The sequence below is a fragment of the Protopterus annectens genome, chromosome 1.part1 (assembly GCF_019279795.1).
Source record: "Protopterus annectens isolate FY-2018-M chromosome 1.part1, PAN1.0, whole genome shotgun sequence".
In the NCBI taxonomy this organism is placed as follows: Eukaryota; Metazoa; Chordata; order Ceratodontiformes; family Protopteridae; genus Protopterus; species Protopterus annectens.
In genome coordinates, this window is record NC_056726.1 from 501,031,780 (window position 1) to 501,049,445 (window position 17,666).

The 17,666-nt window shown below is 43.9% G+C and overlaps 1 protein-coding gene across 3 annotated transcripts in view; it reads left to right on the forward strand.

The window, feature by feature from the left end:
• The window catches only part of MYB (MYB proto-oncogene, transcription factor), a 557,504-nt gene that overhangs the window by 350,711 nt on the left and 189,127 nt on the right, over window positions 1-17,666 (forward strand). For 2 of the 3 annotated variants that reach the window (XM_044076317.1, XM_044076323.1), the window contains one exon: window positions 9,159-9,292. In XM_044076317.1, the coding sequence (XP_043932252.1) occupies window positions 9,159-9,292 (134 nt within the window). Of the gene's footprint in view, window positions 1-8,362; window positions 8,705-9,158; window positions 9,293-17,666 lie in introns of all 3 variants that reach the window. The other variant, XM_044076310.1, reaches the window with a different exon arrangement.

Consider the following 17,666-nt stretch of genomic DNA (forward strand, 5'->3'; position numbering starts at 1 on the left):
CCTCCGGGGGAGTCAACAGTGGATGCACTTGTTCATGATTGGCCCTTGGTTCTCCTTTACGCCTTTCCCTCCTTCCCGTTGATACCCAAAGTTCTTCAGAAAGCCAGTTCCTTGGGAAGGAATTTGATACTTGTCACCCTGTACTGGCCTCATCAAATCTGGTTCCCCTTCCTTTGGCCTCATCTCCATGAGGAGCCGTGGATTCTGGACACAGTTCTGGACCTTCTGTCTCATATATCAGGAATGCTCCATCCCTCCCTTCATATCCATCAAATTGACAGCTTGGCTGCTCCGATTTCAAACATAGCCAGGCTCCCTAACCTTTCTCCATCAGTTAAGCATATTGTGATCTCGTCTCATAAGGCTTAGACGAAAAGTTATATATGAGCAAATGGAAATAAATTTTCTTCTTGGGCCTTGAATAATCACATTGAGCCATTCTGTGCCCCAGTACCTTCCATTCTGGAATTCCTAGCAAAGCTGTTTAATGAAGGTGCAGCTACTGCTACTATTCAGGTTCAGTAAGTAGTGATATCTAATTTCCATCTAGGTGAATCAGGGCCTAATGTGATGTCCCACAGACTTTGCAAGGCGTTTCTTAAAGGCACTATTTTATTAAGACCACCCATTAAAGCCCTTCCGGTATCATAGGACCTGAATTTTGTCTTATCCCGTTTGATTCTTCCCCCATTTGAATTTGCACCATCCTGTGATCTAAAATATTTAACTTGGAAGGCGATTCTTTTGATGGCCATTACTTCTGCTAGAAGAGTTTCAGAACTACAAGCATTGTCTATAAAGCCCCCATACATCCTTTTCCACAAAGACAGAGTATCCATCTGAGCAAATCCATCCTTTCTACCTAAAGTATGCTCAGATCTAATTTAAACCAATCCATAGAACTACCAGTCTTTTTCCCCCACCTATGGCAACAAGGCAGAATATATGCTACATCAACTAGATGTACATAGGCAATTACGTTTCTACTTGCATAGGACAAAGGACTTCAGAAAATCTGACCAATTGTTTGTATCCTTTTCAGACCCTAAGAAAGGTGCTCCTGTGTTTAAAGTCACGCTTTCGAAATGGCTCTCTGATTGTATTACCTTTACTTACAAATCTCAAAACGAAGAACTCAGCTGTAAGGGTCAATGTGAAGTTGTTCAATCTCGCCGTTCATTCTTCACTGATGGGTTTGGAGCCGATCCTCAGCTCTGACACTGCCGACTAGCAAGCTCAAAGTTCTCCAGTAGCCCAAGACCCAACCCCTTATCCCACAATGCACTGCTGGAATTACCTCAGACCTAGTTTGCCGCGACACAGATCTCTTGGTTTCCAGCGTTGCTCGAGACTATTATTGGGAGTTTTCAACTTTCAGCAAGTTTTATATTTTATTTTTATATCTTTTACTACTATATATATAATACTTTCTAGTTAACAGCTGTTTTCTGTGTTCTCCCCTTTCCCCAATAAAATCTTTGATTGCCTTCGGCCCTTTGGCCTTGGGCCCTTTCTTGTAGTTGTTAGTTACCTTTTTGGGATTTTTGATATTGGATTGCCTTAATTCTATTTATCTTTATATAGTTAAATAGTTGGTTACTAGTTGCCTTTTTCGACTGTGTGTATTGTGTGAGTTAGTTAGATTTCCTCTTTAACTTTAAATAGCTCATAGTTAAATAGTGTGTTTCCTTTACATTGGATTTTCTGAAATGTCTGAAGAGAAGGAAAAACATTCAAAGTCTGGGTTTAAAAAATGCCTAGACTGGGGACAGAAAATGTCTGTCACGGATGCCCATATGCAGTGTGTTTACTGTTTGGGTGAGGTGCACCTGCAAGAGTCATGCAGTATCTGTCACTCCTTTTCCACTAGAGTGCTTGCAGAAAGGAAAAGGAAGTTAATTGATAGGGGTATTATCAAACACCCTTTTTCAGAGGCATTGTCTGACCAGGATGGGGCCAGCAAATCGTCCAAATCTTCCTCTGAATTCAGGACTAAGAAAGGAAAAAAGTCAGAAAGTGTTGTGACTTTGGCTCCACTGACTTTGGAGCCGACAGTCTGTTCTTGTCGGAACTGGGACACTGCTCTGGAACCGGTTGCCGAAAAACCTCCATCTATACTGCTCCAATCGGCTCCATCTGTTCACTCTTCCAGGTCTTCTGTCAGCCTGTCCGATCTGGATATGGACTGGCTTGTTCAGAAACTCTTAAAGGCATCAGGCCTAGCTAAACTGCTGTCGGCTCAGACCCAACCGTCAGAGCCGAAGACCATTACTCCTTTATTGTCTGCTCCTCCTCTGAGCCATACCGGACCTTCGGAGCCGGAGGAGGCCTACCTGATTGTGGATCCCTTGGAGCCGACACCTGCTCCAGTGTCGTTGGCTCCATCTGCTCGGACGTTCTCAGCGCCGACTGGGGACTTTAGGAGCCGACACTGTCCATTTGGGTCCGGGGAGGATAGTCGCACCGACTTTTCGGTGCCGACTCTTCCACTTGGGGCCTCGGCTTGGGTGAGCTCGGCTCCTACCTCGGGCTCGGAGCCCACGGCTTTGGTGCGGGAGGGGATCGCAGCTCCTTCGGATCCGTCGACTCCTAATCGGAGCCGAGGTGCATTCGAAGCTATGAGGTGAGTGTTGTCTCCTAAGACTTCCTCATCTCAAGGTCTGGCATCTTCTTCCCCTAAAGTGCCTGTGTCAGTTTCTGTTTCCTCCGGTCATCCCAAGCGTAGAGACCCAGAGCCTCAGGTAGCTTAACAGGGCGCTCCCTGCTCTTCTGAGACCTCTCCAGAAGTTCCCCCTGAAGATGTCCCCAGGAAGAGATTATGCAAGAGGAGGCATTTGGACTCCCCACAGGAGTCTCTCACATCAGACACCGACTTGGATGAATCAGAAGGGTCCCCTATATCCCTGTCTGAGGACATCTCCTTTGTGGAGATTCTTGAAAGTTTTAGGCAGAGGGGTGATTGGCAATCCAAGGGCACTACTGAGGATGAGTCGGTTCTCCTGAAGTCGTTCGGGTCTCAACCTTCCACCTCTTGGGTGTCTCCGCCCTACGATGAGCTTATGGATCTGGTCTCTCGTAGGGCGTGGGAGTCATCAGAATCTATGGAACCTGTTCCTAGGAGGCCTAATAAGTTTATTTCTGCCCCTGTGGATAAGTCCTTTTTGACCAAGGGAGTCCCTATTGATGCCATGGTGGTGGCGGCAGCCACCAAAAAGGAAATGTCTGAGACTTCCTCGTCTATCCATCCTCCTAACAGAGAATCTAGGCTCATGGATAGATATGTGAAATGCATGTTTAGTTCAGCGACTTTCTCACTCAGATCACTGAACTACTTGACAAATTTTACCAGACTGCAGAGAGATCTCCTTAAGGAGTTTGGAGATACCCTTCAGGGTGCTGTAGCTATGAGTGAATCTGACAAAGTTGCCACCCAGCTCGCTCCCCTCAATTCGATAGTCAACACGTCCATGCATCTCTTATCTTACGCAGCTGATGGTTGGAGTAGTGCTGCAGGTACAGGAATTGCTCTTCGTAGGCATGCCTGGATACGACTCTATTCCTTCACAGAACCCTTCAAGTCCTCCTTTACGAATACCCCGTTTGACGGCTCATCCTTGTTTGGGCCAAAGGTGAAGGTGACTTTGACCAGGTGTGAGCAAGAGGGAAAGGCTCTGTCTGCTGTCGGAGTCCGTTTTTCCACCCCCACTCGACCCTTTCCTAAAGGTCAGAGGGGAGGAAAGATGTGGTTCCAGAAAGCCCAAGGAGCCTTTCAAGACACACGTGGAGAGCCCCCCTCCAGAGGCAAGACGCTGCCCACGCGGCAGAGGGGGTCCGCAACACCAGGGTGACAAAGATCACTTCTCTGGTCAGTCCTACCAGCGCTCCTGAAGGGAGGCCCGGCTGTCCTACTCTGGAGGCAGTCGGGGGTTGCTTGTCATTGTACCCAGAAGCCTGTCTAAATATAACAAATGACATTTGGGTACAAAGTATTATTTCCAGAGGGTATTTCATACCGTTCTCCACCCAGCCCCTTCCCGTCAAAAAAATCCTGGACGTTTCACCCAGTCACATGGGACAAGCAGCAGTAGAGGTACGCCAATTGCTAGAAAAAGAGTCATCCAGCCAGTCCCAGCAGACCAAACAGGATTCAGAACTTACTCAAGATTATTTTTGGTTCCAAAGAAAACAGGGGACTGAAGACCCATTTTGGATCTCAGCAGACTCGACCAATTTGTGAGAAAAGAGAAGTTCTGAATGGTCACGCTACAGTCCATACTCCCATTTGTAGAGAAGGACAATTGGATGTGCTCGATCGATCTCAAGGATGCGTACTACCACATAAAGATGGCCAGGCCATCCAGAGATCACCTGCGTTTCTGGCTGGGAGCCAATCATTATCAATTCCCAGCTCTGCCCTTTGGTCTCACTACAGCCCCCAGAGTGTTCACCAAGTGCATTGCAGTAGTCACGGCTCACCTGAGGCATCTAGGATTCCAGGTGTTTCCGTATTTGGACAACTGGCTCCTTACCTCCACCATCAGGCATCAACTTCAAGCGAGAGAGGCTACTCTGGCACTCTGCGATCGGCTAGACATTACAGTCGTCTTCGAAAAGTCTGCCTTGTTGCCATTGCAGCATATCGTTTTTATAGGGACAGAATTAGACACGTCAACCACCAGAAAAGATTTGTATTCTTCGCCAACACATCATGTCCTTGGTATCAAAGAACAGAGCACCAGCTGCAGAGGTATTGAAAGTGCTAGGATTGATGGCAGCAGCAATCTTGGCTATCCCTGTTAGCAAGGATGCATATGAGAATCCTTCAATGGCTTCTATTCACACAATGGTCTTACCAAGAACTTCCAATGAGTCACATGATCCTGATAACGAATTCCTGCAAGAAGGATCTTCAGTGGTGGTTGACGTCTCTTCATGACACAGTAGGACGTCCCTTCATGCTACCCCCTCCAGTTGCCACTATGACCACAGATGCTTCCCTGATGTGGGGGGGACTTTTTCAGGGAAAGACTGCCCAAGGCACATGGACAGATCAAAACTCACATCTGCATATCAATGTCCTGGAGATGAGAGCAGTACTTCTAGCGTTGCAATACTTTCAGGACTCTCTTCCTCTAGGGACAATTGCAATACAGACAGACAACATGTCAGTGGTCTGGTACTTGAACAACCAAGGCGGGACGAAGTCTTATCCCCTTTGCCAAGAAACCCTCAGAGTATGGCAGTGGGCAGTATCATCCAAGCGCTTTGTGTTAGGAACGCACATCCCGGGCAAATCCAATGTCCTAGCAGACAGACTGAGCAGGGCAATTTTATTGCCCCACGAATGGTCCCTCGAGATTGCGGACAGAATTTTCTGCAAATGAGGCCAGCCTTCCTGTGACCTGTTTGCCAGTCATATCAACAACAAATGCAGAAGCTATTTTGCCCTGATTCCCACGCTAGGTCACTCCCCGAAGGATGCTCTTGTCCACGATTGGCCCCCGGATCTCCTCTATGCATTTCCCCCAATTCCCCTGATACCCAGATTCTTACAGAAAGCAAAGTCGCTGGGACGGACGATCATCCTTATAGCCCCTCATTGGCCTCGGCAGATTTGGTTTCCATTTCCTTACCATCACATTCTGGAAGACCCATGGATCCTGGACCCAGTTCCGGACTTATTGACACATCTGTCAGGGGATCTTCATCCATCATTGCAGACACTGAAGCTAACCGCTTGGCTGCTCCAATTCCCAGCATAGCCAGGCTCTATAATCTTTCCCATGACACTAGTCAAATTTTGTTGGCTTCCCATGAACCTTCCACTAGAAAATTGTATCGTAGTAAGTGGAAGAGATTTTCCATTTGGGCTTCTTCCCATAACATTGACCCTTACCAAGCGCCATTGTCTTCTGTTTTACAATTCTTGACAGAAATTTTCAACAAAGGAGCAGTGGCTGCTACGGTGCGAGTACAATTAGCTGCTATATCTAATTTCCATCTAGGAATCGATGGTTTGAAAATTATGGCTCACCAATTGTCTTAAGGCTTTTCTAAAAGGTTCTTTTCACATGAGGCCTCCAGTGAAGACACCTTACTCTCCCTGGAATTTGAATTTTATGTTGTCTCGCATCATTCTTCCTCCTTTTGAGCCTGCATCATCTTGTGAACTAAAATTTCTGTTGTGGAAAACTATCTTCCTAGTAGCCATCACTTCAGCACGCAGAGTGTCAGAGCTCCAAGCCCTGCCCATCAAGCCCCCTTATATGGTCTTCCATGCTGATAGAGTATCTCTCTGGACAAATCCATCCTTTGTGCCTAAAGTATGTTCTGAGATTAACATCAATCAAGTCATTGAGTTGCCCATTTTCTTCCCTAATCACACCAACAAATTGGAATATATGTTGCACAAACTCGATGTTCACAGACAACTTAGATTTTATTTAGACAGAACAAACGACATTAGGAAATCAGATCAGCTTTTTGTGTCTTTTTCTGAGGCCAGGAAAGGTAAACCAGTTGCCAAAACAACCCTGTCTAAGTGGCTTTCGGATTGTATCACTTACACATATTCTTGTCATAACATGCCCTTGTCTAGTAAGGTGAAGGCTCATTCAACCAGAGCAGTTTCTACCTCTTCAGCCTTTCAAGCCAAATTACCTTTGGGCAACATCTGTGCAGCAGCCACATGGTCTAAACCTCACACTTTTATAACTCATTACAAAGTGGATAAGGCCTCCAGGGACAGTGCTTCATTTGGTTCTATGGTTCTACAGAGTGTACTTCCGTGAGCCACCCATCAGTGAAGAATGAACGGCGAGACTGAACAACTTCTCATAAAGAAGTTATGTACTCACCATCCATGTGAGTTGTTCCATCTCGCCTTCATTCTCACGTCCCTCCCTCCTTCCCCCTCTTGGCTGGCAGTTGACCTGGAGGCTGTCTTCATCCTGGTTATTCAGTGTGTCTTCATTTCTAGGCAGAGTAATTATTGTACTTCTATATGGTACGCAGCAAACAAGATCTGCGGTAATTCCAACAGTGCATTGTGGGATAAGGGGTTGGGTCTAGAGCTACTGGAGAACTTGAGCTTGCTAGTCGTCCTCGGCTCCAAACCCATCAGTGAAGAATGAAGGCAAGATGGAACAACTCACATGGAACATTATGGTGAGTTCATAACTTCTTTTTCTACAAGAGCCATAGCAACCTCTTCTGCTTTTCCGGCGAGACTATCAATTGATACCATTTGTGCTGCAACAATATAGGCAAGGCCTCATACCTTTATCACTCATTACAAAATGGATTTGGCCTCCAGGAACAGGGCCGCCTTTGGGTCCACTGTTCTGAAGAATATTCTCCCTTGAGCCACCCTAGAAAGATGGTGGTAGGGACGCTCTCCCAACCAGTTAAGAATGAAGGGGGAGATAGGACAACATCACATAAAGAAGTTATGTATTCACCATAGTGTTCCGTGTGTGTTGTCCATCTCGCCTTCATTCTTACATCCTACCCTCCTTCCCCCAGCCCTTGGCTCCTGGAGGACCGAGCGGATACAATTGGTCATTAATGATTTCTGACCTTCTTCATTGCTGTATAAGGCTTTCTACATTTTTATTTGGTACCTATTGTTGTATCAGGAAGCAAGATCTGGGTAGCTTTCCTAGGGCATGATGGGATAGGATTTTCAGCCATGAGCAAGTGGAAGACCTTGAGCTTTTGTATAAAGCTGAGTCTGAACCGAGGATGGGTTCTGAACCCCAAGCAGTTTAGAATGAAGGCGAGATGGACAACATACATGAAACGTTATGGTGAGTACATAACTTCTTTTTTATACAGTTCTGCAATGATCATGTTGTTTGAGCATCTTTCTTTTACATGTTTTATTATGTAAGTATTCTCACACAAGCGTACTGTTTTGTTATCTTCCCCAACTGTACTTTTCAGAAGCATATGTCATGTTCCATTAAAGTTTTAAAATAAGTTTCAAGTAGAAAAACCAGCAGAATCTACAGCTAGACTCTACCTTATTGCACTGTAGCAACTAGGAGTTTCCATAAACTTATAGTTTAAACCAAATTGTCAGATATCTAAGTTAACAATGTGTACTCATGGCACCCTTAAAGAATTGTTGCCGAAGTTTTAAGAATTGAATTGAAGTTTTTTTTTTTTTTCCATTTCTCAAGTATATTTTCTTCTGTAAACTTGTCAAGAATGTTGTTATAGTCATTAAAATATAACACCTTTTCTTTAGGAGTAGTTGGTGTGACTATATATAATGTTGGTAGCATGTGTTTATTGCTGTAATTATTAGAGGTGGCACAATGCACTGTCTTATAGTTCCGTGCCTCCCACATTGTTTCAGGATCCTTCAGCATGGGGCGATATCAACAGTTTTGAACTCCTTGATGGAGCAGATGCTTCGCCTAGCAAATCTCCCCCAGGCAAATTCAATCAGCTCCAGCAAAAAGAGGGCAGTACGTGTGATACTGAAGGCCAAACTAACACGGGCTTAAGCAAAAGCATGTTGTGTCAGGGCTCTCAAGCTTCAAAGTTCTGCACATCGCCAGTGGTAATTCTCCGCAAAAAGAGAGACAATCATAGCTACTTTGCCAGTGGTGATGGTAGCTTCTGCATACTAGCTGACGTCAGCTGCTGTACTCCCAAGTGCTCCCCTGTCAAAATCCTACCTTTCTCTCCCTCTCAGGTAGTTTGTTTACAAAAAAATGTTAATGATATTCAGCAGTCACTAATAAGTTAACATTTTTAGAAACTAATCATTTAAAACAAATGACTAATCAGTTTATCAATTTCCATTTATGCTAACATGCCTAATGCTGTACCATTTGCTCGTGATTAGATCAGAAACCTCACTGGTGATTTTTGGTAATCAGTATGTGACTTTTACTTTGTCCTGTGTGGTGTGTGTGTTTTGTTACTCCTTGATTTTTAAATTCTGGATTAGTGCTTTCTTGTAGATCTTGGCATATTCCTTTTTCGTTTTCTGAGAAATTAGAAATTTCTGACAACTTTTTAAGTTATGTAGAGTTTTATCTGAAAATATTATAGTTTATTTGAAGTTTGGTTGGTTTTCCATAAAACCCCAGAATTTCTGGCAGTTGTGTATCAAAATCCAAAATGCCACATTTTTCTGCTTCTAGTTTTTGAACACTTCAAGACATGACAGTATGGACATGGATAATACTCCATTAACTTCCACTCCGTGCACTCAGAAGAACCTTGCTACAGCACCACTTCATCATGAACAAACAAAACATCAGAAGGAAAATGATGTGTGAGTTGCTTCCTTTTTTCATTGATAAAAACAAAATAACACAGATTTGTTGTGATTTAATTGTACCATTCAGCAGTCTTCTTTTCTTGCCTTTGTAATAATTGATTTCTTGTGGTAGTTTCATCTCCTAGCCACTTATGCCTGACTTTAATGTCTGATTTATGGTGACCTCCTCCCCAGCACCCAGGCATGAGAATTTGTATTGTGTGTGTGTGTGTGTGTGTGTGTGTGTGTGTGTGTGTGTGTGTGTGTGTGTGTGTGTTCATACATATAACAACTCTGTTATTCCTTAGTTGTACATTAGTAGTAATACTACCAAAACTCTTACGGAAAAATCACTGAGTAGCAAAATGTCGAACCGTTTAATTGATTAAACAAACAATTGAAAAATGTTAAAAAAAAAAAGTGTATCTGATGTTGTCCCTTTTTATTCTTCCTCACAGATGGTGCTTGGATCTGAGTCTCTGGTCTGACTCGGCCACATACCAAAGACTTCGGATCGTAACCATGATGCATGATTAGCCCCCAGGTCTCCTGTATACTTACCCTCCTGTTTCTCTGATTCTGAAGTTCTTACAGAAAGCAAGCAGACTGAAGTCCTCATTCATCTTCATTGCCCCCTTCTGGCCTTGACAGGCATGGTTCCCTTTCCTCTGGTCTCACTTGAAGTATCCTCCATGGATACTGGAACCCACTCAGGATCTCCTGTCCCATCTAAAATTCAATACCCCAGTCTCCATATACTCAAACTAACTGCATGGTTTCTCCATTTCTAGCGATAGTTAGATAGTCCAGGCTTGCTTCCCCAGTTCATGAGATTATCTTGGCCTCCTAAAAAACTTTAACCAAGAAAGTTTACAGGAGCAAATAGAAAAGATTTTCTGTCTGAGCTTCCGATCAGAATATTGATCCTTTTTCAGCTCCTGTTTCAACCATTCTTCTTTTCCTTACAACTTTAAGAAACGGGGTCATTTTTTTCTGTTAAACTTCAGTTGGTAGCGATCTCTAATTCCCGTGCTGAAAATACATCCCTTTCTCTGGTTATGACCAGATTGTGTAAAGTCTTCATGAAGGATTTCTTTCTGCTCAGACCCCGAATAAAAGACCCGTCTCCTCCTTGGGACTTCACTGTGGTGCTTCAAGGTTTAACTCGGAAACCCTTTGAACCAGCAGTCAAATGCAATATAAAATTTCTGTCCTGGAAAACCATCTTTTTGTAGCTATTACTTAAGCAAAAAGAATTTCTGAGCTCCAGGCCATATCAGCTAACCCTCCTTACATTGTCTTTCATAAGGGCAGAGTATCCCTACCTTTCTTCCAAAAGTGGCTACAGAGACTAACATTAATCAGTCCATACAATTACCAGTTTTCTTTGCCAACTTTAAAAATAAGGCAAAATACCTGCTTCACCTCTTTGATGTGCACAGACAGTGGCATTTTTATCTTCACAGAACAAAGCAGCTCAGGAATTCCAGTCAGCTCTTTGTAACCTTTTCCTGTAACCACCTGGGCTAAGCAGTGTCTAAAGTCACTCTAGCCAAATGGATTACTGATTACATCTCATTTGTCTATTCTCAGAAAGGATTAGAGTTGCCATGACGTCCCAGTGCTCACTCCACTTGGTCTATGGCTACATCATCTGCAATCTCATCAAGGACTTTCATTGATGGTGTTTGTGCTACAGCCACTTGGTCTAGGACTCACACCTTTGTTAATTACAAATTGGATATTGTCTGTAGAAGCAGACCTTCCTTTGGTTCATCAGTGCTCCAGCATGTCCTTCCCTGAAGGCCTTCCAAGGGCTACATAGCTGGGGATTTTGTCCCATCTGTGAGGAAGAATGAAAAGGGACAACATCAGATTTAGAAGTTATGTACTTACCATAACTTGGCATCTGTGTTGTCTGTTTTCTTTCTTCCTCTCAGTCCCACTCATCCATCCCCCATCCTTGTCAGTTCTATAAGTACCTGGTAGATGTTATTGGAACCTATCAGTTCCAGGTTTGAGCCCTAACTTTTCTTTTCTGTCTTTTCTGTCTCTCTTATAACTTTGGGAGATTGGGCAGCAAAGTCGATCTGAAGTGTTAGGAGGGAGAACAGAGCATTAGGAGTAGAGGGAGGAGTTAGCGATTTACAATCCAAAGTCTTTGGTATGTAGCCTAGTCTGATCCGAGAGTCGGATCTGAACCCCATCTGTGAAGAAGAATGAAAATGGACAACACAGATGCCAAATTTTGGTAAGTACATAACTTATAATTTTGTTTTGCAGAGGGGAGTCCCACATGGTGGGAGTGCCCCCTACACCCACTGCATCTTATCAACTCAAGATCACACAACTGTGGAAAAAAGGAAAAACTCACTGATTCCTAATATTTAATAATCAAATGATGATAAAATTGTTTAAGCAGAATGGGGTTCTTTTAACAGGTGGAATATTCCTGAAGTTGTTTTAGTGTCAAGTGGCTCAACAGGAAACACACTTGCCTTTAGTGCTGGAAAATTAGAAATCTCTGGGTCCTTTTCCCACTCCTGGTTGTTGTTGTGTCTTTCGGCTTTTCCCTGTTAGGGGTCGCCACAGCGGAACTCCGGTCCTCTAATGATTGGCAGTAGATATTTTTTACGTGCCGAGTTGTTGCCAGCCCTGACGCACAACCTTCAACGCAGGTACGCCCATTCACGTATGTCTCTACACAGAAGACGCTCTAGCTGACAATCGAACAGGACACGTCTTACTGTGAGGCGACAATGCTACCGCAGCACCACCAGGTAACTTGATTAATTTTCAAGTTGCTTGTATTGCATTGCAACATTGGGGGGCTGCTGCACTTCTGAGTGTGTTGACCCTCAGGTAACATGTTAAACAGAGGTCCCATCTGCTTGAGTTAGTGTTAGCTCCGGTATATGTAAATGTTCCCATGGCTCCTATTGAAAAGAGTAGGGGAAGTTCCCTGATGGCCTGGCTAAATTTCTCAATGCAATATAACTATCATCTTGTATCTTCCCTTTAAAGAGGCCACCAGTCTAGCTGAAGTAAACCTGGTCAACAAAGGATAAATAAATGAATGCAAATAAGCCTGTGTCGTTGTCCTTAATATTTTCCTTAAAAAAAGATGCACCTGAGGGAAATTTACTGGTCTATATAGGAAGAAGGATGAGCCACTAGGGTTCAGATTTCCTCTGAGCCTCTATCTGGCAAAAGAGCTAGTGTTGAATACAGTAAACTGTCCTCAAACCCCCTAGGTCTTTAATTACTTTTTCATTTCCCAAATAACGCATCATACCATGCGTGTGAGGCTCATATTCAAGTCCTGAAATTGCATCGATCTTAGTCTCTCCATCTAGTAGATAAATGTAAAATTAAAAAAAAAAAAAAGAAAAGAAATAGCATGTATGCTCCTGTCAATTTGAGGCAGTTCTTTAACTAGAAACTGTACAGGGAGTAAGAAACAGTACCCAGTTCTGAAGTGATATGGTACATATGTTGTTTGCATTTTGTCCCCATGTGTAAGAGTTTTATTCTAGTACTCCTGTTTCTTTTCACCTCCCAAATCATGCTAGATTGGCTGCTCTAAACCAGCTGCATGTATTGCATTCATATTTGCTCTTGCTTGAGTCATGACTGAAGAAACTGACGTACTCTATTTTGTTTGGTTAAGAAATAAATAAATGGAGGCAAATAAAATTATACATAACCAAGGGAGCTTGCCATCTGTGTAGGCTGTCACTGAAAATTTGGAAATAGGCAGTAAGGCTGGACATAATTTTGCAAGGAGTTTACTTCACACACCAGCAAATTAACAGTTGCATTGAGCAGAGAAAGTACAGTTGTGGAAAATCTTACCATAACAGTACATGTCCTTCTCTTCACAGTTGCAGTATTCATCGTAGGGATGTCCTGCCCAGGGCAGTCCAATGCACGGCCAGTAAGAGAAAGCCTACAAAAGATCTTGTATGTGCTACACTTCACATTTATGCTCCCCACACAGCACGTATGGCAAAAAAGGGACGTACGGACGCAACTACCTGGAACTGAATTGCCCCAGAAGACAACAGTCACCATAGGACAAAGGAGTCCATGCACATCCAGAAGAAAAAAGTGCATAACAAGAGGGGGTTGGAGAGATGGAGTGAATACTGCAACACTGAAAAGGACATCTACTGTTATGGTAAGATTGTACACAACCGTACTGTGTTCTTCTATATGACTTTTACAATATTTTTCATAGAAGGGTGAGTAAAAAAAGCTAAAAAAAAAAAGCAGACTGGGAGGTGGAAGGCTGAGAAGTGCCCGCAACAGACTTGCATAAAGTGGCTTCAGCAAAATCTGCTGTCGCCCTTGAGAGCATATCCAATTTATAATGCTTAGTAAAGGTAAGCACTGAAGACCAAATAGCAGCTTCAAGGGTGGAATTGGTGTCCAACTCCTTGAAGAAGGCATCAGAAGGGGAAGCAGCCCTAGTGGAATGAGCTCTAACAGAAGTAGACAGAGATTTGCCATAAAAAGGATAACAAAAGGAAGTGGCCTTAGACATCCAGGAGAGGTGGTTGTCTTAGAAACAGCCAAACCAAAAGACCTGAGATGAAGGTAAACAAAAATCTGATCAGACTTATGAATAAGTCCTAGTTTTATCCAAGTAGCACCTGAGCTGTCTGTGCAAATCCAACATATGCAGGACCCTCTCACTAGCTGACTGAGGAGAAGGGAAGAAGGAAGGGAGTTGTATCGAGTGATTCAAGGAAAACTAGTTTACTACCTATGACTTATAGGAGGGATTAGTACTAAGGTACACCTTGTCCCTGTGAAAAAACAAAAAAAGGAGGAATTGCCATAGGGGCCTGGCGCTGAGAAACCCTCCAGTAGAAGGGCCAGCAGCAAAACAGTCTTCCAGGTACAATGTTGCAAAGAAGCAGAATCCGAAGGCTCAAAAAGAGCCTGAGTCAATTTAAAAAAACAAAACAAAATTAAGGTTCCATGGAGGAGGAAAGGGAATAGGTTTTCTTGGAGACATAATATGCAGGATGCTTTTGAGAAATTGTTTGACCGCAAACGAAAAGTCAAAAGAGGATTCAAGGGCAGACAAGCAAAATTGGATGACAAATGGGCCTTCATAGAAGAATAGACCAAGTCAGACTGGAGCAACTCACACAAATAAGAGGAACAGAGGGACCCCCACAGAAAAAGGGTCCTGGTAACAAGCATGGCACCAGACAGAAAATATTTTCCATTTGGACATTTAAGATTTTCTGGTTGAGAGTTTCCTTGCCTCCTGTAAAACTCTGAGCACTTTCTGGTTGAGAGTTTCCTTGCCTCCTGTAAAACCCTGAGCACGTCTTCAGAAAAGAAGTGCCTGAAAGGGATCAAAACCCTATCACCCACAGTGTCAGTTGCAGAGTGGACATGCAGGGATGGATGAGAGATGCCTTGTCCTGTGTGAGGTGATCCAGTCGGTAACTTAACTTGTGATGATTGCCCCTGGCTATATTCATTAAGAGGGGGGAACCAGTGCTGTCTCAACCAAAAGAGAGTCACTAGCAAGATTTTTGGGGTGTCCAGCTGAATCTTCTGCAGGACTCTTGGAAGCAGAGGAATAGGGGGGAAAGTTTTAAGAAACCTTCCTTCCAGGGAAAGGAAAGAGCACCCATCTTCCATGGCAGATGGCTTGGCAGGTTGGAACAGAAGAGAGGAAACTGCCTGTTCAGAGGAGCCAGAAAAATCTACCTGAGGAAAAACCACATCTTTGTGAAGCATTCATCCATGATCCTGTATTTTGGACCTGCTCAGAGTCTGCCACTGGATTGTGCTCTGAAGGAGTGTATGCTGCCTGAAGAGTTAACTGATAACTGAAAGCCACTTCCCAACTCTGAAATACCATCCTGCAGAGGTGGTAAGACTTCATGCCCTGTGCTTGTTGACATACCACATCACTGCTATGTTGTCTGTGTACACCTTCAGGAAGCCTGGAGAGAACATGGGGTGAAAAGTCTGAAGAGCCAGAATCAGAGCTCTCATCTCTTTGATGTTAATATAGTCTGGCTTCTGATTGGGAGCCCAAATACCCTGAACTTTCAGGTGATCAGGAGAAGCCCCCTACCCCATGTCTGAGGCATCGGCGAACAGCTTTTGAGAAAGGACTGGAGGCTGAAAGGGCTGGCCTGGGTTGAGAGCAAACTGTTGAATCCACCACTCAAATTCATTCTTTAGACAGGGAAGGAGAGGTACACTGAAATCCACAGTGACAGTGCTGCAGCCATACTGACTTGAGGTACCATTGAAGCTTCCGCATATGCAGTCGGGCAAGAGGAAGCATTGGAATAGAAGAGACCATGAATGCCAGGCCCTGAAGAAACTCCCTGGCTGGCATGGCAGTCAGAGGAAGCAGACTGAAAGAAGGGCGGTCAACGACAATACCTCTGGAGGCAGAAAAGAGGCCAACATTGCCACTGCCCAAATCCTGCATCCCAGACCCACATGATCCTGAGAGGGAGTTAGAATGGACTTTTGGAAATTATTACTTTTGACTGAGTTGGAAGTTGGTCTAGGGTTTGAGATTTGGTATAATGGTTAAAGTGTTTACCTCACAGACACAAAGTACCGGGTTTGAGTCTCACCTTTGAAAGGGAAATTGGCAAGGCTTAAAATCGTTCACATGGGCAACTAGCCTAGTACTTACCTATGAACCTGTGAACTGCCATGAAGGCTCAGTGATTGGAAAGGTGAGGCAGATCACCTGTTAACAAGGTGAAGGGATGAAAAGCAACAACAAGATGGAAAGATCATTACTTTAGCTATGGAGTCAGTAATAGGAATTAAATTAAATCACTGATGCTTGCACAGAAGTAACACAAAACACAGTGTTAAGTCCACACTACAAGGCAAGGAGCAGCCTCAGGTGCTGTAATCTTCACATCTAATGCATTTACAACTGGTATCACTCTCATTATTAAAAGAGGGTGGGAGGTTGGCATAATGGTTAAGCTGTTTACCTTACCAACACAAGGTGTGGGGTTTAAATCTCACATGGAGTAATTGGCTAGGCTTAAAAAGGCCCAGAAGGGCAGTTAGCCTAGTACTAATCTATTAACCTTTGAATCTATGATAGTAAACCCCAGACTTTGAAGAAGAGAGATGGTGAACTGCAGATCCTGTAACAGTTGACTGGGACAAGGTGCCTGAAGCAACAGGTCATCTAGATAAGGAAAAATCTGAATGCCTTTTAGCCTGCAGGAGGTAATCACAAGACTAGGCATTTGTGAATACCCTTAGGGCAGCAGAAAGGCCAAAGGGCAAAGCAGAGAACTGAAATGGAGAAGGGGACGCAGAGAAACATAAAAACTTCCTGAAGAAAGAGTGAATAAGGATGTGAAAGTTAACATCTTTCAGATCCAAGGACACCAGAAAAGCCTTGGCTAATAAGAGGGAACAGAGTTTTAAAAGTAAGCATCCACAAAGAAGGAATCTCAAGAAAAGTGTTGACCCAGGAGAGATTCAAAATAGATCTCCAGGTGCCTTCCTTTTGAGGAACCAAGAACATCCTGGAATAAAAACCCTTCCCACTTGGGAAGGGGGGACAGGTTGAATGTTCCCTTGGTTCTACAAGGATCTGGAACCTCCATGAAATGAGGAAGTTGCTCTAGAGGAGGTTGAGGAACCCCCTGAAAAAGGAAGGAGAGATTTCCATACCATGAAGTAACTCTAAAGGATGATAGAAAGAACCTAAGAGTTTAAAGTGATGAGACGCCAATTTGGAAGACAAAGGGAGAGCTGAAAAGACTAAGGAACCTGGTCTAAAGGAAGGGGGGGGGGCAAATTGTCAAAGAGAAGCAGGCTTATCAGATAAAGGAGGCTTCTGGACCACAGAAATATAAGAAGCCTTAGCAGAGGGGGCCTGCCTCCCACCCTTTCTGCCCTTAAAGGCCTGGCAGGGATGCCTGCAAACAAAAGCAGACCTAGATGGATAATTCCTCTGGAACCTAGGTATAGGAGTGTCAAACATATGTTTAAGGTCTTGCAAGGCTTTGCCTTTCTCTTGAAGAGATTTAAACATGTCAGCAGCAGCAGTCCCAAAAAGATGAGTGTTATCCAAAGGAACATCCAACAACTTGACCTTAATGTCCACAGGTAGGGATTGGAGACGAAGGCAAGAATAATGCCTCTTGATGGACCCAAAAGCCGCAGCCCTAGTAGAGGCATCAGCAGCACCATAGCTACACTTAATAGAGTAGCAAGCCACTTGAGAAGCAGAACCTAAAAAAAAGATGAGGCAAAGGATTTGCTATCGGAATCAGGGAGGGCTGATATAACCTGACAAGCCTGAGCAATCAAGGCCAGGGCATATGTGGTCATGTGGGTGTGGTAATTAATGTCCCTAAAGGCC